General features: G+C 38.8%; 1 protein-coding gene across 2 annotated transcripts in view; it reads right to left on the reverse strand.

Moving 5' to 3' along the window:
• The window catches only part of PRSS12 (serine protease 12), a gene marked incomplete at its 5' end in the record, with an annotated part of 72,160 nt that overhangs the window by 39,344 nt on the left and 7,880 nt on the right, over window positions 1-24,936 (reverse strand). Inside the window, 3 exons of one of the 2 annotated variants that reach the window (XM_080796810.1) lie at window positions 11,505-11,655; window positions 16,073-16,251; window positions 19,195-19,333. In XM_080796810.1, the coding sequence (XP_080652936.1) occupies window positions 11,505-11,655; window positions 16,073-16,251; window positions 19,195-19,333 (469 nt within the window). The remainder of the gene's footprint in view (window positions 1-11,504; window positions 11,656-16,072; window positions 16,252-19,194; window positions 19,334-24,936) is intronic. The other variant, XM_080796811.1, reaches the window with a different exon arrangement.

The following is a 24,936-nucleotide window of genomic DNA, read 5'->3' on the forward strand; positions in this document are numbered from 1 at the left end:
TAAACCATTTTTAACTGTACAGTTCAGTGGCACTAAGTACCTCCTCATTCTTGTGCAACTATCACCACCACCCACCTCCGGAACTCTTTAGTCATCCCAAACCGAAACTCTGGACCCATTTGAGATGACTAAGTTCTATCCAAAGATATTTAAGTAGAAGCGTTGTTATGTATCACTTCCAGGAAGTATCCTTGTCCCACTTCTTCCTACCTGCTGATTCCAAGGCAGAGATGATGGCCAGAGCTTGAGAAGCTATACTGGTCCATGAGGTGCCATTCTAAGAATGAGAGAACTACAAGCAAGAAAAAACCCAAACCCAGATGACTGTGGAACCACCAGACTAGCCTGGAGCTGACTACCTCTGGTCTCTGCAGAGACAAATAAACTCTTATCTTATTTAAACCACTGTTACTTTCAGTACTCTGTCACTCAGAGCCAAACATATTCCTAATTAAATATCTCTCCACTCAAATTCATGTGCACTAAATTTACTTCTCCCTTAATTCAAAGTGATCCCACATTCTAGAACCCCAGATTTCAGTGAAGAAGTTCACTACTGACTGTCAAAATGATTAATAACTTCAGAAATTGCCATGTCAACCCCTTCTAGCCTTCTAATTTTTAGAGTACAGCATTTATATTTTCGTTTTGTTTTTCAGTGATGCTCCCTATTCAATATTCAATAATATTCCCATTATTTTGGGTGCCTTTTTCTCATACCATTATAACTACCTTGAGAATATGCAACCAAAATATGTTGAAGGAAAAAAGAAAGTTTACTAAATGATTATAATACTCCAGCAATGGCCAAGTCTTGGATAGTCAACTTGCTGGCCAAAGAAGAACTTGTTTGACTAATTTTACTAGATATTACAAAAGTTTCTTTTAAGAGAACACATGTTTAAAACAAAGCCCAAAACATCTGAAACTTAAAACCTTTAACCATTATTAGAGCAAACACTCATTCCTTTATCACCTGAGCCACTTTCTGTTTAAAATTCAGAGTTTGGGGGCACCTGGGTGGCTCAGTGGGTTAGGCCTCTGCCTTCGGCTCTGGTCTCAGGGTCCTGGGATCGAGCCCTCCATCGGGCTCTCTGCTCAGCTGGGAGCCTGCTTCCTCCTCTCTCTCTCTCTCTCTGCCTGCCTCTCTGCCTACTTGTAATCTCTGTCAAATAAATAACTAAAAATCTAAAAAAAAAAAATTAAAAATTAAAAAAAAATAAATTCAGAGTTTGTAAGAGGAAGAATAAAGGAAATGTTTATAAGAAGAGGTGTGAAGAAGGAAGGAAAAGAAAAATAGGGTAGCTTATGCAGGATATTTTCCTGGAGTTAAAATTTTTAAATTTGGAATCCTCACACTTAAATCACTGTCTGATATCTGTAATACTGGGGACTCTGAGAAGTCTGCTCAAACAAATATTAAAGATTAATATTTAGTGTAAATCAGACAAATGTGAAAGAAAAAAAATCCTAACGCAAATGATATTATCAAATAATTTTGTGAGTGAACTTGTTTTACAAGGGAAAAATGACAGAACAAAAAAGCCATTTCTACTCTTCCAGAAAGAAGGAATCAATGCTCAATTAATAGGATTTTTTAAATGAAGTTTCCGGTTGTTTCAATGTGTATCTGTGTCCCCAAAGAAGAGTGTAGTGGACATATATATAAGTGTTCATATATTACTAGTCATGTCAAAAAGCTTATTCTTTCCAAGCAGAATCTTTGAGGAAGAAAAGATGTGGAAACAGGCCCTCAGGCTCAAATCTGGGCTCTATCTTTAACAAGCGAAACTGCCCTGGGGAAGTTATAAAAACCTTCCAAGCGCAAAATGCTTCTTTTGAACACAGGGATGATAATCGCTCCCTCGGAGGGTTATAAGAATTAAACTGATGCAAAGTAAGAACTCAAGAGACGTTGGTTCCTTTTCCCTCTGGCACCATCAGGAGCTTCCCCCTCACAACTGATGAAGGGCCTATTTTTCACTGCTAAGCGAATGATCTAAAACCATTCTGCATTTAGTTTAAACAAACATCATACAGCTTTTGTTCTCCCCCTCCCCAAGGTAGAGTCAGTGGAATGATGGGAAAGGGAGAATCAGTGAAAATCTCAACATGTTCTGGAGTTAAGGTTGTAAATACGTTTTATTCATTTATTTATTTTAAAATCATTTTTTAAAGAATATACTTATGGGAGTAATTTGTAGCCTATAAAATACCCAATAGATCTGTGTTGTTTTTTATTAAGGATTATGAGATGATGGCCCAAAAGATCATTAAGCTACGAGTTGCATCACTCAACTTGGGATTCCTGTGGCAGAGACACAGATCATCGGAGGCCAACAATTTCAAAAGTTTCAGGGCACATAGGCATTTTACCAAAAACAATTGTAGTGGCTAATGCAATTTTTTTTTTCTAAAGACAGCACATACGCTCCCAGAAAAGCATATTCTGTACCAAAATGATCTTGCAAAAGTAGTCTATAAAGCTGTGAATAAATTAACATGTTTTAAGTTGCCCCTAGTAGAATAAATATCCCCTTCCAAAAGACAATATTCTCAATACAACATTCAAACTAAACTGAACAAGGGAACGTGATACCCACTGGAAATAAAACTCTGAAGTCATGTGTATATTAGGACTTATTCCGGAATTCGGAAGCCTGAAAAACTGAAATGTACCATGTTATTTACTAAGCTCGGTTCAAACCAGACGTGAAGTGCTTGCAGTTGCGTTCCTGAGACCTGCCACACCTTTGCGAAAAGGGAGAATCCAGGACAGGAGCAAAGTGCCCTTGCTGGCGGCTCCTGAGTGGAGAAGAATGAACCACAACCCAAGGGATAAATTCAGCATACCTCGTATGTTTATACGGCCCATGCTCTGAGAGGGGCCTTTACATTTTCTAAATGGTAGGGGGAAAAAATCAAATCAAGAATGTAATTTTTGACAAATGAAATTCAAATTTCACTGTCCAGAAATAAGGTTGGGTTGGAACAAAGCCTCACTCATTCCCAGCTTAGCGGCTGTGGCCGCTTTTGCACCACAAAGGCACAGTTGAGTGGTTGCAAAGTCCAAAGTACTTACTATCTGGCCCTTTACAGAAAAAGTTTGGTGACCTTTGCTCTAAAGAAAAGAGATTAATGAAAGCAAATATGGAAGCTGACTTAGAGAATACTGAAAGTTGCTTAACAGAGGAGAGGGAGACAGAGGACTGATGCAGGTCATGGGGAAGCCAGAAGGGAAAGCTTTGGAGAAAGGCCGATTAACAGTCTTCTTGGCTCTTTGCCCTGGGATAAATGCCAGGAAAGAAAAAGATCCTATGGAAGAACATTTCAATGGGTACAATTCACTGAGCCAGGATTAAGTGGTATAAGGAATATGGGAGAATATAAAATTTGATCCCAAACTCATAACAGAAACAATAAATTCCAGATGGTTTAAAAGTCTAAATACTGGAAGGAAGGAAGGAAAAATAGGAAGGAAGGAAGGAAGGAAGGAAGGAGGGAAGGGGTTGAGAAGGGAGGGTTAAGAAGTTATTGAAATAAAATAAAGAACATAGTACAAGAATAATACCACCTTGGGACAAAGAGGATTTCCTGAGCAAGGTAAGATACCCAGAAGTCAGAAAAAACTAAAAAAGTTTAATTTAACCACATATAAATTTAAGCTCCTGTATAGCAAAATATACCATAATCAGAGTCAAAAGGCAAACCAACAGGCAGGAAGAAATACTTGTAATATATGACAGCAATTAAAAAAACCCTTCTAAAAATTAGTAATAATAATGTTATAATTACATTATAATGAAAGACAAAACAACAAACATTTTAAAAAAATAGGGGCATGGAGACGATGAGGCTATTCACAGAAGAAATATCGATGGTCACTGAGCATATAAGATGCTGAATGTTACAAAGGTCAAATTAACACAGCAAAAATACATTCTTAGCTAACATATTTTTAGAGATTTAAAAGATTAGTATCATTTTTTTTGGACAATATTTAGGTTAAAAGTTTACAAACTAAGTACGTTTTATTACCCAACACCCCCCTCCCCTATCTTCTCCCCCCAAAAAAACACCCTAAAATAATGATTAGCTGGGAGTGACTCAGGATTGGCTGGGCAGAGTAACTGATATAAACTATATTCCAAATATGTTAAAGATCATGTGATAGAGGTCCTAGGAAAAAGCAAAAGGCCTGATTAATTGCCTCTGAACTGTGTCCCTTCCTTAAGGGAGAACACAAGATGGGAGAGCAACAGCCCCATAATCATGACTCTGAGAAAATTCATCTACGTTAAAACACACTCTTAAAATACTACTTGGGTGTTTTCTGATCTTTCTTATAAGTTTCCATATTTCCCACTGTTTATAAACATTTTAATGATCACAAAAATGTTTAACTGGAACAAACTAATCAGAAAAAAATAGAACTAATCACAACAACAACAACAAAAATGTTAACTAGGAAACTATGATGTAACACAAACTAGGTTTTCTGGCTCACTTTCGAGTTTATTAAAATTAAGAAGATACTAATACACACATTCCTTCAGCCGCTAGTATTTCCCGGTGCCCTGGACTGTGCTGGCTTTCAGGGGATACCAAAGAAACTCATGACTCTGCCTTTAAAGAAATTCTGCGCTATTGGGGAAAGCAACATAAAACTCAAAGATTGTTGGTGCGCCTGGGTGGCTCAGTTGGTTGAGTGTCTGACTCTTGGTTTCGGCTCAGGTCACCATCTCAAGGTGGTGAGACCAGTCCCACTTCAGGCTCCACGTCCAGCTTAAGGTTATCACTCATCATCTCTCTGCCCTTCCCCACTTCTCAAAAAAACGAAAACAAAAGCCAACCTCATGGATTGTTAAAGTCAAAAAAATGCCATGTGAATTCAACAGTTATGTGTTCATTGTCCCTCATTTATGAAAATTATTCCCCCACCCTCCCTGGCAGTTCATTTGTAATAAAGTCCCAGTATTGCCCATTTTCGTACTCTCTGGCCACAAAATAAATTTGTGGAATAGGGGTGCTCTGAAATAATACACTGATTTATTAAGTGATTTTCTGGAAGTCTATTTGACCTACATCTGTAACAGCAATGCCCAATAAACACTGAATTGATTCTATGTCTGATCCTCATCCAAAACATTCTTAAACCTATTTGGCTACTCTGATTGTATTTGTATAAAGTTTGTTTTCATAGTAAAAGCCCAAATAAATAGCATCATCTGACTAATTCCAGCACCAGACTAAGTTACTACTTTGAACAGACACAGAATATAGTTAGGCAATTCTATTGTGCAAGGTAATTGTTTGTTAGGTTATACAAGATTAGTCCTTTAACTACAAATATCAGTGTGTGACACAACTTATGAATGAAAAATTTCATTGTTAATAATCGATACCCTAGATTTCTCTCTGGAGAACAATCCCCTGCATTTCCAGTAGTGATACTGGATGCACACAGAATGCTTACTGTAGGCTAGCACTGGTCTACCAGGTTTATGTGTATTAACTCATTTAATCCTCCCTACAACCCCATATTCTGATCCCCAATTTACAGGAGGAAACTGAGGCCCAGAAATTAGATAATTTGCCCAGCATTACACCACCACTGCTGGTGAAGCTTGTCTGGCCACACAGCTAACTCTGAAGCACTTGGCTATATAAAGCCTCAGGGGGGCATTTTAAAGGGCAGTGGGGGCACCTCAAATACAGTCTATCAGCATTTTCTCCCTACAGGGAACTTTTATCTCTTGACTTCTCTATTTCTCTCAGCCCTATATTTGTATTTATTCTTATTAACCCCTGGCTATTTGGCAAATAGTATAACATGAAAAAAAATTCTACACTGGGAAATCGCAAGATTCTGGTTGTTGGGGTGCCTGGGTGGCTCAGTTGGTTGAGCGTCCGACTTTTGATCTCATTTTGATATCAGATCAGGTCTTGATCTCAGGGTTGTGAGTTCAAGCCCCATGCTGGGCTCCCTGTTGGTCATGGAGTCTATTTAAAAAAAAAAAAAAAAAAGAGGATTTTGGTTCTCACTTAACAGTATGACTTTAGGGCTTTGGGTAATCTTAGAGGGCCTAATTTCCTCTTCTTTTACACAAGGTCTCCAGGTTCTCTTTATGATAAAATCTATAAAATACAAGAAAAATTAATAAAAAGTAAGATAAAAAAGCAAAGAAGTATTTTTTAAAAAGCAATCTGTACCACATTTTTATTCTAACCACTCAATAAAGTAGTTTTGTATGATAATTTTATAGCCAAAAAAAAAAAACCCTAAGAAAGATGTGTTTACAATTTTTTAAATTCCTATGTAAGTTATGGCATATCCACACTATAAAATATGATGTCATAGTTCTAAACTATGTTTTTTTCTTTTTTTAAAGATTTATTTATTTATTTGACAGAGATCACAAGCAGGCAGAGAGGCAGGCAGAGAAAGAGGAAGGGAAGCAGGTTCCCTGCTGAGCAGAGAGCCCGATGCGATGCAGGGCTCGATCCCAGGACCCTGGGATCATGACCGGAGTCGAAGGCAGAGGCTTTAACCCACTGAGCCACCCAGGCACCCCTAAACTATGTTTTTAAGCATTTTGAAAGACATGGGAAAAGTCTTTATTTTAACTGCACAAAAGGAACTCTGATTAAAATGTCTCCACCTGGAATGCAAGCTGGTACAGCCACTCTGGAAAACAGTATAGAGGTTCTTCAAGAAGCTAAAAATAGAGCTACCCTACAATCCAGTAATTGTACTACTAGGAATTTACCCCAGAGATACAGACGTAGTGATCCGAAGGGGCACGTGCACTCCAATGTTCATAGCAGCAATGTCCACAATAGCCAAACTGTGAAAGAGCCTAGATGTCCATCAACAAATGAATGGATAAAAGATGTGGTACACACACACACACACACACACACATACACACACACACAATGAAAGACTACTCAGCCATCAGAAGGGATGAAATCTTATCCTTTATAATGACATGGTTAGAACTGGAGGGTATTATGCTGAGCGAGAAAGAAAGACAATTATCATACGGATTCACTCATACAAGGAATATAAGGGTGCAGAGGATCATAGGGGAAAGGAGTTAAAAATGGAATGAGAAGAAATCAGAGAGGGAGATAAACCATGAGAGACTCTTAACTGTAAGAAAGAAACAGGTTTTTGGAGGGTAGGTGGGTGGAGGGATGGGTAATTGGGTGATGGGCATTAAGGAGGGCACGTGATGTGATGAGCACTGGGTGTTATATGCAACTGATGAATTACTGAACTCTATATCTGAAACTAATGATGTTCTGTATGTTGGCTAATTGAAATTAAATAAAAATAAATAAATAAAAATAAAATGTTTCTACCTGAAACTTCGCTGTGTACATGCACATTCTCAAGACAATTTTCTAACATCTGGCTGCTTCGTTTCCTGCTCCTAATCTTTCTCCAAGTTCTGGGTTACTCAAATTTAAGTATCAAAAGTACAGTCATTTCTTTTGTGTTTGGGAAGCTTGCCAGCTACCAAAATCCACAGACACCATTAAAAGACGAAAGCCAACAAAACAGCATCTCACGAAGAAACTGTAACCACCACTCCAGGGAGGCATGATGTCGTTTCCCTTTGGAAATTCAACAAACAAACAAATAGATGAAATCTGCTTAGGAAAAAAAATCATAAATCGAGACAAGCAACAAAATTATGCTGTTATCAACCATGTGCCACTAAAAACTATTTCATCTGGAAGTGCTGTGCCACTAAATAAGCAAACAAATTATAAAGGAGGAGCAGGTGCAGAATATTGCTTTAATGCAAACTTAGGAAAGAACTATAAAACCAAGTGAAAGAAAGGCAAAAACAAACAATATCAGCTCAGAGCATCAGAGTGCTGACAATAAAAACAAATGTCTACCAAGCTGAATCATTGGTTGCTGCATAGGCTTGTGGAGGACTTTTGCCACCTTGTATATCTGCAGGTATTTTTCCTTTCAATTACTTTTCCAAACATGAATTTCCTCATACAAAAGATGGCAATAAGATAATGCTCGAGGAAGATGTAAATACTTGGCCTTCGCATGTGTTCGACATTAATATAGTCTTCCTGGTGATTCCATCTCTATATCCTTTTTCTGTAATAAACTATTGTCAACATGGTCCATGTTCAGGGCACCTGGGTGGCTCAGTGGGTTAAGCCTCTGCCTTCGGTTCAGGTCATGATCGCAGGGTCCTGGGATCAAGCCCTGCATCGGGCTCTCTGCTCAGCGGGGAGCCTGCTTCCTCCTCTCTCTCTGCCTGCCTCTCTGCCTACTTGCCATCTCTGCCTGTCAAGTAAATAAATATTAAAAAAAAAAAAAACACATGGTCTATGTTTAAGAACTGTTTAAGTGAAAGAAATCTTTGGTTCTCAAGAAAGAATTTCACATTACAACAAATTTTTAGAATCACTTCTATAATTATAAATATAATCAATATTCACAGTGTATCTCCAGGATACTCTAAATTTTCTATGCAAACCTGCATTTTCCCCCACAGAAATATATTAATATTAAAAAATGTCTTATAGCTTAAGTTTAGAGTAATCCATACAGCAGCTAGTAATGTTAAATACACTATTACTCCACCCTTCAAGTTCTTCACTTGATCTTAGCCAAAAGGCCGAGAAGCGATCCACCCTTCAAGTTCTTAATATTTTTGGCAAAGACACAGGTTTCTTAGTAACTAACATGAAAATCAATTAGCACCACATAATTGATCACCAGTAAATATACATATACACACACTAGAATGTTTTAAAAATATGAAATTCATAGATACAGCTAACTAAATGGAAGTTCTGAATAGAGAACTAGTGTTGGATAATTTACCACCAAATACTCAGTTTATTTTGAATGTTAAAAACATCTTTCAACTATAACGGTCCCTAATTTGACTGACCTTGAGAGTCAATGTGTATTACATACTTATTATGTGTGCTAACTGCTCTAGAACCTGGATTAGACAATAGTCCCTATATGTCAAGAAATACATTATAGATGGGGGAATCGGACGAAGAGATACTCTGTAACTTTTCTCATCTCCAGAAGTAGGACACAGATCCAGGTTGTTCTGAGTACAGGGCACATGATAACTTTATGCTGTGTTCATTCTAACAGCAACACCTGAAAATTTGAGGAAGATTAGTATTGAAATCGATACCCCCTCAGAACATTTTGAAAATCCAGTCTCAAAACGAATGCTTACTAAGAATTTTTCTCGAAAGGAACTGGTTGGCCTTATTTCTAACCCACCCAAAGAAAATGATCATAACGGTAACTTCACACCACTGATAATTATAAGCTCCAGAGACACAGGATTTGCCATGCGGGTCCTGTCCTATACCTGAACTCTGAAATAGCCATTAGGCCGCAGAATCAGTTACGGAGGAAATGTAACTTGACAGTAAAGGATCAGGCTAATGCCAACCTAACCCAGTGCTCAAGCTTAGCCCCATCAGTGGGAAGACCCCAAGACACATCACCTGTGATGAGTCCTGGCCAAAATACCTGCTTTGATCTAATCAGACATTTGGATCTAGCCTCTAATGTCAGGAATTAAAAGAGCCAGAGGAGTAAACTAAATGACACCAGTAGGAAGAAATGAGACAAATCCAGGAGGAAAGGACATTCTCAAGAACAAACGTCTCTCTCTTCCACAAGTCAGTGTCATGAATAACAAGAGGCTGTTCTAGATTCAAAAGAGACTTCAGGTACACAACATCCAGATGCACTGCATGATCCTGGACTAAATTCTGCTTAAGACAGTCCATCTGCCAAGGACACTGTGGGGGCCACTACAGGAAACTCATTGTGTTGGGGTATTAGAAAATGTTAAGAATGATTATCAATGGCACGCCTCGGTGGCTCATTCAATTAAGCATCTGATTTCTACGCAGGTCATGATCTCGAGGTCGTGATATCCAGCTCCAAGTAGGACTCCACACTGGATGTGACATCTGTTTTAAGATTCTCTTTCTCTCCCACTGCCCCTTCCCCACCACTTGCACATACACACACTCTCTCTCTAAAAAAAGGGGTAATTACCAATGATATTAGTTGTGATAATGTTAATTTGGCCATGTAGCACCATGTTCTTATTTTTAAGAGATACATACTGAAGTATTTAGAGGTAGAATGTTAAAATGCCAATATTTTACTTTAAATTGCTTCATTATAAATACAGAGTTTTGAAAAAAAGGGGGGCCAGTTGCAAAAACAATCACAAAACAAATAAGTATAAATGGTGTAAGGTTCAAAAATCATGCTTCAGTGTCAAGGATTATGCTTAATTGAAAAGAAGTGATACATGAACAGTAAGCTTTGATCTAAAGAGGCCGCCCCATCACCACCACCTGCAAAAAGCTAAAAGAAGAAATTTACAAAATTTTTTTTTAATTTTTTTTTAATTTATTTATTTGTTAGAGAGAGAGAGCGAGCGAGCACAGGCAGAGAGTGGTAGGCAGAGGCAGACGGAGAAGCAGGCTCCCCGCCGAGCAAGGAGCCCGATGTGGGACTCGATCCCAGGACGCTGGGATCATGACCTGAGCCGAAGGCAGCTGCTTAACCAACTGAGCCACCCAGGCGTCCCAAGAAATTTACAAATTTAAAGTAAAATATCAACTTTGAAAAGATCCCCTAATTTTATCTTGTTTTTTTAAGATTCGTGTATCTATTTTACAGAGAGAGTGTGGGGCGAGAGGGGGGAGGGGCAGAGAAAGGGGGAATCTCAAGCAGACTCCACGTTTAGCACAGGGCCCACGGAGGGGCTCCATCTCACGACCCTGAGATCATGACCTGAGCCAAAATCAGGAGTTGGACGCTCAACCAATCAAGCCAGCCAGGCACTCCAATCTCCTAATATAATTTTAGAGAAACTTTTAGGTGTGTTATACCAATGTTCAGAATCACTAAAGAAAGGGTTTAAAAACCAAAATTACAGCATACTATTCCAGAATAGGACTTAGGACAACATGAAATGTTCATTTTCATACCGCTGTTTTTATTACACATGCTTCATTTCCACATCCTACATGGGAATTATTTCCTTTGCACATTAATAAACATCTTCTGTTCTAAGCATACACCTAACAAATCAGAAAGCAAAGTCAAAAGTTGAGATAATACTTGGAGACAGAAGCTGAACTTCAGTTAAACCCTAACAGCAGATGACTTCAGTAAGTCTTTGCTACCAACAGTGCTGGTCATTACCTGGGAATAATATAAATGCAAATAATGAAAAGAAGTAAAAGAGATTCTCAGAGATATAAAAGCAATTGGATTCAGATACAAACAGGCTAGACCTATAAGTACACATAAATTCTCTTCAGGGAGCCTACAACCTAGCACAAAGATCGCAAAGTGGCTTTTTCTATTTGTTTGAGGAACTGTACAATTTAAACACACAGCCACATGCCTCTGGGTATGGGAAGAAGAGATTCCAAAATTTAAAGTAAGAATAAAAACAAACCTCAGACCCAGCTGCCTGCAGATCACCTCTGCGTCTGCTTCATCCCACTGGTCATCACAGACAGTCCCCCAATGACCAGCATGGTAGATTTCCACTCGGCCTTCCCGCGCGCTGCTCCCACCCACGAGGCGTATGACGGGGAATGTCGGGCCTGTGCCGGGTGAAATTAGAAACAAATTACACCTACACATTTGCACTGAATGATGAGATTAGATATATTCTATTTATTTGCCATTCTCAATAATTAAGTCGTATTTATTAAACCACTTCAGGGATTTGCACATACACACACACAATCCAGTATGTATTACAGTATTCTTGACCAATTAAAATACTCCAAATTGGGGGTGCCTGGCTGGCTCAGTGGGTAGAGCGTGCAACTCTTGATCTCTGGGTTGTGAGTAGTCAGAGCCTTACATTGGGGGTAGAGTTTACTTAATAATAGAAAAAAAGTTTTCAATAAAAATTATTTCAAAAAATACTCCAAATTGAATTACATTCATATAAATAGCTCCTAAGGGGAAGTAGTCCAAATTCACTTTTACTCCAACAACCTCAGAAGCCAGAAAAGACACACTCAAAACTATAGTTTATTGGAAACACATTTGATTTTTATGGTACTCTAGTGGGGACACTAATTTTTTTATGCACAGTAACTTGAGCATTACCAACACGTAATTCTTAAAAACGGCACTTATGTCTGTAACATCCTTGTCTTCAGTACAGAAATATTTTTGTATTTGTAGAAATCAAGTTAACATCTAACTCATTATAACAAGGTAGTGAACATCATGGCCAATACCTACAAAAAACAAGATTGGAGAATTCACTTGGGTATGAATCGGCTCGTATTCATTTCCTAAGAACTACCAAAGGCTTCCCGTTGCAAACTCCTTATTATGGTCCACAGTACCCTGAGCTAGCCCTTGTTAGTGTCCTGAACATCCCTCTCTACACCTCGTCTCCTTCACCGGGCTATACCTACGACGCCCTCTTCCTTCTGTCCCTTAAACACTCAAAGTTGTTTCCCACCGTAGGGTTTGTGCGCTTCCTGTTCCTTCTGCTTGAAAAGTGTTCCCACATGTCTTCCCCTCACTTCATCACTCTCATCATTCAGTTCTCAACCCTGAATTGTCCTTTGTTTAAGAGGCCTCCCCTGGTCTCCCTAACCAACACAGCACACAAAGTTACTTTCTACTACATTGTCTTCCAAATATTTATTTTATCTAAGACCGTCATTGATTCATTGATTTTCACGTTGTCTACCTCCTAACAGCTAGAACTCGGGACAGAGACCGTACCTTTCTCTTTCCCCTGTGTATCTTAGGTACCCAGCATACAGAAGGCATGTAATAGATATTTGTTGACTGACTGGACTGATAAGTGACAGCCAGAAGCCTAGAAAGAATATTCCAAACAAGAAAAAATACTTAGCAATATTCATTCACTCGATTCTGTTTAATGGATACTAGGCACCACAGGGGCATTTAAAGGAGCACTAGACAGACCCTATCATCAGGAGGTTTGCCACCTAAAGACATGGTCAAAATGAGCACAGAGAAGATCAAGACCCTGCAGGAGCTCAGAAGCAAGGGAGCTTGTTTACCATTGGAGGTAGCCTGGAATCCCATCTGAAGGAGCTGGTATCTGAAGAGGGCCAAGGTGGATGAATGGGATTTCAGAAGTCAGAGATAGGGTTAAGTGCAGTTCAGCAAAATGAACAGTATGAGCAAATGTACAGAAGCACAAAGTTGAATGTGTTTGGGAAAGAGCAAGACAGTGTAATTTTTCTGGAATAAAGGATGTAATAGGGTAAAAGGTTCAGAACAGGCTGGGCCCCTATTCAGAAATTTAATTGCAGCTTTTGACAAATGTTAACCATTTATCCACATTAAATATGCTTCTAATTCCCCCACAGTGTAAGCAGTTGTAAATGGTATTGGGATATTCATATTTATATTCAAACATCATACCTGAATTTTGAATCAGAAATTCAGGTTAGTGAATATTTACATACACTCATATTCTGATCTTCATAATTTAGCTTATTTACATAAGTCAACTAGTATTTACAATTTGTAAAAAGGATAAAGATAATTTTAATAAACATAACTGTTCTCAGCATTATATATTAGCTTCTTATAATTAACTGATGCTGAGTGGTCTAAAAAACTTATATTTGCATGTTATGTTTATTTTTCCTTTAAAAGGCTTGGAAAATATAGAAAGAAACAATGGGAAAATGTATTAGTTTCTTAAATTATTATATTCTCCCCTATCTCTCTTCCCCCTCCCACTATGGTAAGATTGGAGAAGACAGAAAAAAAATTTTTTTTTAAGACTTTATTTATTTAGGGGCACCTGGGTGGCTCGGTGGGTTAGGGCCGCTGCCTTGGGCTCGGGTCATGATCCCCGCACCCTTTATTTATTTATAAGACTTTATTTATTTATTTGACACATGGAGAGAGAGAGAGAGAGAGCGCGCACAAGCAGAGGGAGCTGCAGAGGGAGAAGGAGAAGCAGGCTCCCCACTAAGCAGGGAGCTTAATCCCAGGGATCATGACCTGAGCCAAAGGCAGACACTTTTTTTTTTTAAGGTTTTATTTATTTTTTTGACAGAGAGAGATCACAAGTAGGCAGAGAGGCAGGCAGAGGGGGGCGGGGAAGCAGGCTCCCCGCTGAGCAGAAAGCCCAATTCGGGGCTCGATCCCAGGACTCTGGGATCATGACCTGAGCCGAAGGCAAAGGCTTTAACCCACTGAGCCACCCAAGCACCCCCAAAGGCAGACATTTAACCAACTGAACCACTCACGTGCCCCGGAAAACAAAAATTTTTAAGAGGAAATTTAAAATCACCTACAACCCAGAACTGTATGGCCTACTACCTTATATTTTTTAGTGTCATGTTTTATTTTAAAACATATGGGCTTTTTCTGGCTATATAAGTAATTGTGAAAATACAGAAAATTTCAAAGGCAAAACTTCATCAACATCCCACATCTTCCCAACAAGCACACAAAAAATCATTTGAAAGAGCATTCGGTGAGGTAGTTGACTCATGGCTAACTTATGGATAAATAAAACTCCCAGACATGTTCATTTAAATTACTATTTCCTATATCTAGTACTGCTACACAATTTCCTACTTTATAAGTGTTGGAAAAACAAGTAGTCGATGACAGGGCAGTAAATGTAATTTCCAAACTAAAAAAATGTATTAAAGGTCTATTACTATGCCTTAAAGTAGACTCAGTGTTTGCTGATCTAAGCTGTTTCCTTTCACTTTCTCACTTGGTCTTTTTTCTCTCTCATTTTTATCTCATCTCAACCTCTCACATTTTCATATATGCTTATGAATGACCTCAAATTTATCTTTGCAACTGGAGTATAAAAAGGTGAATAGATGATGAGAGCAAAAGGACTTTCTTAAGTGGAAAGATAATCCTGAAAGAAAAATAATTATTGTTTTCAAGATTTTATTTACTTCAGTACTTGAAAAATGTCAAACATTTTACCCAACAGGTGGAGCATGAGTACAAGCAATAATCTACAAAAAGTAATGCACCGTTGAACCCAAATCACATCATCCTTGAAGCAGCAATGCATAAACATCTACGTCCCAAGGTAGTAATACCCAAAAGTGGAGAATCAAAGGAAGAAGAGGAAAAACTTCCAAAACATCAAGATTTAACACACATTTGGCCCACTCAAAAAAGAACAATGGTTCTCAAAGCACATACCTGCACCCTATCTTCCAGTTGGTTCTTCCAGCCAATTCACAGCAATTACTCTAAATTGAGTCTCTGTGTGTTTTGTGGTGAGAGAGTTTCCATTCCTCTCCTGATTCTTGCACTCCAGCAGAAACCAATGCCCTGGGCTGGCTGCTAGCTTTTTAAGACCTGGAATATCTGACCACACTGCCACCTCCAAGGAGAATGCAAAAAGGGATACTGTGACAGGGAGCTAGTTTCAGGTTCTGGTCACACATTAAAATACACCATGCTTTCCAGAAAACCCATCAGCCATCATGAAAAGCAGCTGTTCCCTCCTCCACGTATGTTCATATGACCATATGCATAATATGTGTACTAAACCATGTTCATCATCTCATGGTTAGCATATAGTGCTCGGAAGGAGCCTTTTTCCGAGGCAGTTATCCATATTATGGAATGTGCTATTGACAACTCAAAGGAGAACACTGGTACCACGGTTATAATCTAACCTACAAAGTGAAAATATTTTGTTATAGTTGCTGAGTTCCAAGATGATTTTCCATCTTGATTCTATCATGACCTTCCATTAGCAAAATAAATGTTTCATGTACAATATACAATATTTCTGTAAGCAAATCAGATAAAATAGAAAACACGTTGAGTGAGATATCATTTGAAAGTCAAAAGGAATTCAGAATGTTAGACGTACTCTTATTGAAGACTATTTGACTACATAATACGATGATTCAGGCTTATGTCTGTATTTAAACTCTTTGAGGAAATGATTTAACGAAGACAATTTTATCATCTGGAATCTTGCTGAAAAGACAATGAAAGTAAAAGAGAGTTTTTTACCCTGGGAAAAGCTACACGTGACAGCAGCTGCCATCTTCTGAGGACACGCCCCACCCTGCCAGATGTCTTTTTCACAAAGCAGTATATTTTCTTCATCTCCTCGGCAACGGACATTGCTCCAATAAATGGGAATAAGGCCCAGTCCAGAAAATGGGGATTGTTTTGCGACTCCTTTTCGCCTGGAAACACAATGATCGAGGTTAGGTTTATCGAACATAGGTGAAATTTTTTGTGAAAGTATTTAGATTTTTTTTAAGTGGAAGAAATGAATAAAGATAGATGTGGGAGAAAAAAAAAGATAGATGTGGGAGAAAAAAAACAATGGATTACATAAGTTTCAAGGAAATCAAAACGTCAGATCAGAACTTGCACTGATTACCTACGGCAATCTTTTTAATCATCTTAAATAATGGTATGCATGTGCCTTTCCTACCTACAGCTGATTTCAGGGAAAAATACATAAATGTGGGCAAATACGACAGATTTAAAAAAGAAGCCTGGTGGTTTTGTGGAAGAAGTGTGTCATGTGGCTCAGTGAGACATGGATTCTAGTCTGGACTCGGCTGCAAATTGCTCTAAGCTTTGAGTTTCTGTAAGCTCTGCCTTCTGATGTCTAAAAAGAGGGCTGGCCTGGGTGCGTGACAATTTTCCTACTCCAACATTTTAGGCTAGCATTTTCTTTTTTTTCTTTCTTTTTTAAAGATTTTAGTTATTTATTTGAGAGAGGGGGGGAGTGAGAGCAAAGCAGGGAGCGGGGCAGAGGGAGAAGCAGACTTCCCAATGAACAAGAAGCATGACTCAGGGCTCAATCTCCGGACCCTGAGATCATGACCTGAGTCTGAGTTCAAGAGTCAGGCACTTAACTGACTGAGCTGCCCAGGCGCCCCTAGGCTAGCGTTTTCAAAATGAATACTACTACACATAAGTAAGATAATCACAGGAGAGGCAATCCATTCACAAAATTTTTAAAACCTTATATATAGTATTTACTTGCAAGACTTTGCAATCAATTAATGAAATGGCAACATGCAGATGGGCTCTGCTTTTTTTTTTTTAATATTTTATTTATTTATTTGACAGAGAGAGAGATCACAAGTAGGCAGAGAGGCAGGCAGAGGGGGAAAGCAGGCTCCCCACTGAGCAGGGAGCCCGATGCGGGGCTCAATCCCAGGACCCTGGGACCATGACCTGAGCTGAAGGCAGAGGCTTAACCCACTGAGCCACCCAGGTGCCCCTGGGCTCTGCTTTTAACTTCCCTAATCTACATATTTTATAAGTAACCTCTGATATGTATGAATTGATATTACATTTTAAAAAGATAAAGGCTTATCTGATTAACATAGTAATCTCTAGAATTATTTCCATACAGTAGCTTCCACCATCAACCAAACAGTAAACATTTGGGGTATATCAAAATATGAACATGTCTTAGCAGCAATAATTCTGAGTTGTTCTGATCTAATTATATTTTTTTAATGGACTACTAAAAAATAAAAAATAAATAAAAATGGACTACTAAGGGGTGCCTGGCTGGCTCAGTCAGAGAGGACTCTCGATCTCTGGGTCAGAAGTTTGAGACCCACGTTGGGTGTAGAGATTACTTAAAAAAAAAAAAAAAAAAAAAAAAAAAGGAACAACTAAGAGATGATATAAGTAATCAGATCAGTGTATCTGAAGTTTCTGTTTGCAGAATGATAGTTTATATTTCTTCATCAACCAAAAGACTAGTAACCATATGGCAGTTCACATTTCCACTATAGTGTGTTGGTTTTTTATGTCACTCCCACAGGAAATCATATTGTTCCCTGATTTTCAGTAGTAATAAAAGCACATATAAATGTGTATTTTAAGGAAGACACTGACACCAGTCTACAAATCTGTTACATATTGAGGCCCTCAAAAGAAAAAGCATCAAGTGAACACGCTCTGTGTCCTGTCCACCTGCCAACCACTATTTGCCAGACAAAATATTCATCGATCAAATCAATAATTAACATTCCCAAACACCATAACACTTTATAGGCTGTATAGCCTTATTCCTTCTTTCATCCTGACTTATACCAACACCGATTTTTAAAAATTAGTTAATTAATTAAGTACATTAAGCCTACTTGCTGCTCTAACAGCATCAAAATCTGAACAAAACTAAAGCCTTCAGAAGGGTTTGTCTTTATTAAATATTCATTGTCCACCTTCCTAACGGGAAGACAGGAGGAAGTGGACAAATTAGAATTCTTACTGACCTGACGGCAGTTGATCGTTTCTATCCTCCTATTAAATATCACTAGTGGCTCACTGATTATTAATCCAAAATACTTGTAAACTGCAAAACTTTTTTCAGTCTTTTGGACTTGCCTGTTCATGACAAGATAGTTTCCATGCTTTCTAAAGATCTCTAGTGAGAAAAGCCAAGAAAAACATCTGGCAAGTGTATTTACAAAAAATAAAATAAAATAAATGAGACACAAAAACAGAAGAAGAACCACAAAAGCAAAACCTTTTGTTCCAAAATGGAGCCTTCCGCTCCGGGGGAAGCCCCCTGGCACGTGGCGTAAAGGTGCCCGGGCTGGCGGCAGGTAGCAAGCACCGACGGTGTACGGAGAGCGCTGAGAGCCGCGGAGAAGCCACGGGCCCGCCGTGGGCACCGCTGGCACTGACGGAGGCCGCTCCGTCCAGCAGGACGTCCTGCGCACAGAAACCCCAGGCCTGGACCCTACGCCCTTCCCACCTCAGGAAGAGAGCGCAGGTGGACTTCCGCCTCCTTCCCGCACAGAAAGGCGGAAGCTGTGGACGGCTACAAGTAGACAGTGAAATGCAGAGGATGCTACCGAGAAATGACAATCCTCAGAATCGTGTTCCTGGCTTCCCAGGGCTAAGCGATGATTTTTAAATACATAGACCAAAGGACGCTTTTAACGTCTGACCACTCAGCATTTGCTTATTTCCCAGTCTGCATTCCTTCCCCGTGGGGCCCCTTCTTTATGACTCTAGGGACAAGTGACAATGAGGGAAATGAGACCAAAGGAAGGAAAACATGCATCATCTTTCCATGGCAGTGATGGGTGCCCGCCATTACTCTCCCACATCAGCAGCTTGATGTGGGCAAGGCTGGGCGAACTCACCCCAGCTGCAGCTGGTGACAAATGACGGAGGCATCAGAATCGTCCCAGTGGCTGCCACAGACTGTGCCCCAAGCTCTATTTGCATATATTTCCACGGTGCCTTCAAACTCATGTTTGCCACCTCGAAGCCGCACTGACCCTGAAGTAGAAAAGAATCCCAAAACCCTTTAATAGCAGATAATCATTTGAATATACTGAGCCTGTCCACAGTTAACATTTTTCCACATAAGCGGATCCAGCCAGAACAATTTGGCCTCCATAGTCACAGCCCTGGTTCTTTGTTTAAATGAGGATTTCACAGATTCGATTCGATTTTATTTTATTTTATTTATTTTATGTTTTTGGTAGTTAACATCATAGTGTTAATAGTAATTATGCTTTCTTTTTTAGTTAAGCAAACAGAAAGTCCAATTATATTTTAAAAAGAGAAAAGCAGAAGAGTATGACTAATGTCTGATATTACATCCCAAATATTAGATGACATCACATATAAAATTCTTATCATGTATGTATCACCTTCCACTTCACCTGAGGTCAGAGATAAGAAGCACAGAAATGAAATTCAGTGCTCTACTTATAAATTAGCTGTTACTGTGTTATATATTCCTTCCATCTGATTTATTCACCACAAAAGAGCAAAATGCTTTTTCCCTTTTTAACCTCAAGCAGTAGTCATGAAATTCTAAATATTATGCCTATAATTTCAAAAAGGTGTTGGTGTTGATGACATTGCCTAATATCAGTCTTAGGAAAATTCCCACCAGGCAGAATCGTTTGGTTTAATTGAGTGTCCCTGGAAATTCCCCTCCCCTTACATATTATCCTCACTTAGCTGCTCCAGAGTCCATGATTTGAGTCACTCAGTCTTGAAAAGAGTCAAAAGTAAAATGCAAGCACCCCAGTAAAAATAACACCCCTTAAGTGCAGACAGATTGAGGCCCTACATTTCCCTTCTTATTAGCTCTGGTTTGCAGAGTGGCTACTGGGAGACCACAAGTGGGACTCTTAAGCAGAGAACGAAGCAAACTCAGACAGCTGAAGAATTTCACAAAACTCTGTTTAAAGCCACTTATGATGACCTTCATTTCATAGGTAAAGAAATTAAGAAAGTAAGTTCTACCAAAAAATTCTGTCAAATTTTGCATATTTCAAACTTATTTCAAAGTATGGCTTTAAAATAATTTTCCAAAATATTAGATTCACAAATTACCCATTCATTTCACTTGCACTGGCCTAGGCACCCATTATTTTCCAAGTTATCATCGTTTAAAAATGTAACTATTTAAGAAACACATATTGTTTGTCTCATGACAAGTACAAAGTGTCATTTAATTCAAAGAAAAGAATAATAGATGGAGGCAAAACATTACACTGCCAAATCCTGATTATTCAGGAGAGAGCACGGACATGGATCATTCACATGGCAGATAAATCTCAAAGTCATCATTCATACTTTCCAAACCTCTTCAATTCAGACTAAGCAAGAGGAAGCCCTGTTTAGCTAAAGGTAAAGCGTGAACTGCAAAAAATTTTTTAAGATTTTATTTATCTATTTTACAGAGAGAGAAAGAGAGAGAAAGCACACAAGCAGGGGGAGCAGTAGAGGGAGAGGGAGAAATGGGCTCTCCCCGAAGCAAAGAGCCTGACATGGGGCTTCATCCCAGGACCCTGGGATCTGAGCCAAACGCAGAAGCCCAACTGACTGAGCCACCCAAGCACCCCTGCAAAACATTTTTTTTTTTTAAGATTTTATTCATCTATTTGACAGAGAGAGAGAGAGATCACAAGTAAGCAGAGTGGCAGGCAGAGGGAGAGAGAGAAGCAGGCTCTCTGCTCAACAGGGAGCCCGATGCAGGTCTGGATCCCAGGACCCTGGAATCAGGACTGGCCCGAAGACAGCCGCTTAACCAATGAGCCGCCCAGGCGCCCCACCTGCAAAACATTTTTAAAGAAACAGGTCTGAAGAGTTTAACTGAACTTTAATGACTTTTTTAACCACAAAATCTCTTCTATAGAGACCTACATAATATCCTGCATATTGCAAATACCAGAATTTTATTTCAACTCAAAAAATTCATTAGCTCACCTCAAACAAACATTACTTGAAACAATATTTAAATTAACCTATTATCTCTTTATTAACCCCCTTCTCCAAATTACTCATGCCAAGGGTTGGAAGAAAGTTCTGGTAATGAAAACAAACAGGAACACTACTTACTCATGTTTAAAAAAAATCATAATAAAATGTAAAATACTGCCTACATCACCAAAAAGCTATCAAGAAGAAATGATGTGTGCATATTATTTAAATGATAAAGGCATTTGGGGATAAGACTAAGAAAACTCTGCATGAAGTATAATTACTACCCGTGCATCATGATAATGGCAAAGACAGAGCTGGAAATAGCTTCCAGGTGAACTATCACTTCCACCATCATTTCTCAGATTCTCCAAACATGCTATGAAAGCCTGGATTCATTTAGCTGTATGGCAAGAAATGTGGAGTGCTCATCCAATTTTCCTTTAACAAATGAATACAAATATTTACAATTCTGGAAAGTCAATTTGTAAGTCAATGACTAATGAATTCTCTGTCAGAATCCATTCCCATCACCAACTTCCCCAGCTCCCACACCCTCCTCCTTTATCTCCACCCTCACCCAGTTTATCCTTCTCCTAATGTCATAAAAATTTCTAACATATTCTGACAAATTATCTACTTTGGACTCAGGGTGAGTAGTTCTTAATGGAAGATAATTCCATATAGTGCATAATTCTTCAAATAATTATTTGAAAGAGCACTTTAAAAAATATCAGAACATGCTCCAAAATAATAAAAGTTTGAATGTACAATTTAGATTACATTTAAGATAAGTAGCAGTTTTTATTTGTTTTTGGTTTTACTTTGCTCTTGTTGCGTTTATTTTCTTAGAATGGCCAAGATGGTCAAAATCGCAAAAACCGTAACTCATTTCTCTCAATTTATGGATGAAGAAGATTTGGACCAAATCAACTGCCATGACCACCTATTTCCTAGTTTCCCACCCTTCCTACTGTTCCTCTGTCTCCAAGTTATTCCCTAGACTCCTGTCCTTGCTACCGTCCCACCTCTGAACCCTAGCAAAGACCCTGCAATGTCTTTTTCATGTCTATGCATTCATGTTCTTTGCATAATGTACTTTATGCATTATATCATGTGGCTTTCACCATTCTATGTGAAATATTCTATCTGAAATATTGCAACTAATCTATCAAACATTTTATGGGAAGAAATAGCCAGAGAGGAAGGTAAGACAGCTTGAAGAGGTTTTAACCTCTTCATTGCAAAGAGAAGAGAATTGACTACTTTCCAGTGATCTACATTTGAGGCTGACCCCCCATTGGAGGAGTTCCACGGGCTGTATAAATTTGTAGAAACACTATACATTCGCACAAATTTAGAGGTACACAATTACAAAGTGAAGGGAGGGAAATATCCTTTAACTCAACTAAAAAAAAAAAAAAAAAAGCCAGTGAAACAATGAAGCACTCCACAAAGGTCAAAGCCCAGTAAACTCACTTACATTGCTAAAGTAATATAAAGCTCTTTTATTATTAAAAATTGATCCCTCTTCCTTCCCTCACACTCCTACTCCAGCGAAGCACTTTTGCAATGCTCCTCATAGTGTCAGCTAATGTCTCTGGAACACATGGACTGCCCTGGCTTAAAGTTGCTCAAGTGCCAATCTGATGGAAATTATTCTATTCAAAATACTTCTATTTTTAAAATGTGTTAATAATAAAATTTTAAAATTTGAAGTTTCAAATAGGGGTTTCAGGACAACTCAAACAGGTATTACAATATTACAAAACAAAACTTTCCGGAAGAATGTCTGGAACTGTAAAGCTATGCATGATATCATGTCATGGAGAGGACTGCCCAGAGTTCTTGAAAGAGATTGTCGCCCAGCCCCCCGCCAAACACCAAAAAAAGTCAACTGTCTGTTGGTTAATTACAATTATCTAAAAGCAAAAATGTGTCAGTGTGCAATAGTGCTCAGAGTTCTACCACCTTAATTCCCTGCCCAAACTGTTGAACTTATTGTCATTTTAGTTTACTATTACTTTTCTTCTTTGTAGTTATACCTTTAGTTTTATAAAAGAAAGGGAACATAAAAGATGTATGTTACTCGGGTGCCTGGGTGGCTCAGTGGGTTAAAAACCTCTGCCTTTGGCTCAGCTCATGATCCCAGGGTCCTGGGATCGAGGCACATCAGGCTCTCTGCTCAGCAGGGAGCCTGCTTCCCCCTCTCTCTCTGCCTGCCTCTGCCTACTTGTAATCTCTGTCAAATAAATAAATAAAGTATTAAAAAAAAAAAAGATGTATGTTACTCAAATTAGCTTTACGGGCAATTTTGCTAAAAAACAGGAATTCCCTGTTGCCTAGTTGGCTCCATCAGCACAGCATGTGACTCTTGATCTCAGGGTCATGAGTATGAATCCCATGTGTGGGGGATGATTTACTTAAAATTAAAAAAATTAAAGAAACAAAAACAGGAATTCCCAAAATGAAAAGACATTAAAAAAGGACTCCCTTTAACCATTTTATCAGTCTCAATGGAGACAAAGAAATCTTCCAGAAAATAGCTGACTAGATTAAAATTCCCTTCATAAGTCTCATTAGTTTATCAGTTTGTAAGCCTATTATGATGTGAATTCTGTTCCTCCTCCCACCAAAATGTTGAAGTGCTAACCGACACTACCTATACATCTGACCTTATTTGGAAACAAGGTCTTTGCAGATGACCAAGTTAACATGAAGTCATTAGGGTGGGCTCTAATCCAGTATGACTATGTTCTTATAAAAAGGAGAAATTTAGGCGCAGAGACCCACACAGAGGGAGAACACCATCTGAGGATTGGGGTTACATCCCACAAGCCTTGGAATTATCAGAAGCTAAGAGATCCCATGGACGGATCTTTCCCTGAGGTCTTCAGAGGAAGGGCTGCCCCACTGACACCTTGACCACGGACTTTCAGCCTCCAGAACTGTGAACCTGTATGTTTCTGTTGTTTAAGCCGCTCAGTTGCAGTACTTGTTCCAGCAGCTCTAGCAAACTCATCAAGCCATGATAGTATTACCCCCATCCTTGGACAGCTGGTGAAACCATCCTTTTCATACTCTATACTTCAAGGAGACCTAAAAGAAATACTAGGTAAGGAATCGAGTGAGTCAGCTGTCTTTGTTCTGTGAATCCCGCTCATGCCAAAATAAACCAAATGAAAAGCTATGCCTATTTCGTTAACTAACATCTACTTAGAGTATAGCAGTCACTTGTTTGAAAGAAATACCAGCAAAAGGGAAGTAGCAGTGTTTTCTTTTTTTTTTTTTTAAAGAATTCATTTATTTACTTGGCAGAGAGAGATCACAAGTAGACAGAGAGAGAGAGGAGAAAGCAGGCTCCCCGCCGAGCAGAGAGCCCGATGCGGGGGCCGATCCCAGGACCCTGAGATCATGACCTGAGCTGAAGGCAGAGGCTTAACCCACTGAGCCACCCAGGTGCCCCAGTAGCAGTGTTTTCTGAACAGATTTAATAATACATTTTTTAAATCTTTTAAAATCACAATTCGATAAATGAGTAAAATAAAATTACAGTTACCATACAAATCCTTTCTCATCTATTACTGATTTTCACAGAAGCACAAAATAATTAATTTTAGTCATTGATATTGTTCTGATGGAACCAGAAAGAATGAATGCTG

Source organism: Martes martes (assembly GCF_963455335.1).
Source record: "Martes martes genome assembly, chromosome: 2".
In the NCBI taxonomy this organism is placed as follows: Eukaryota; Metazoa; Chordata; class Mammalia; order Carnivora; family Mustelidae; genus Martes; species Martes martes.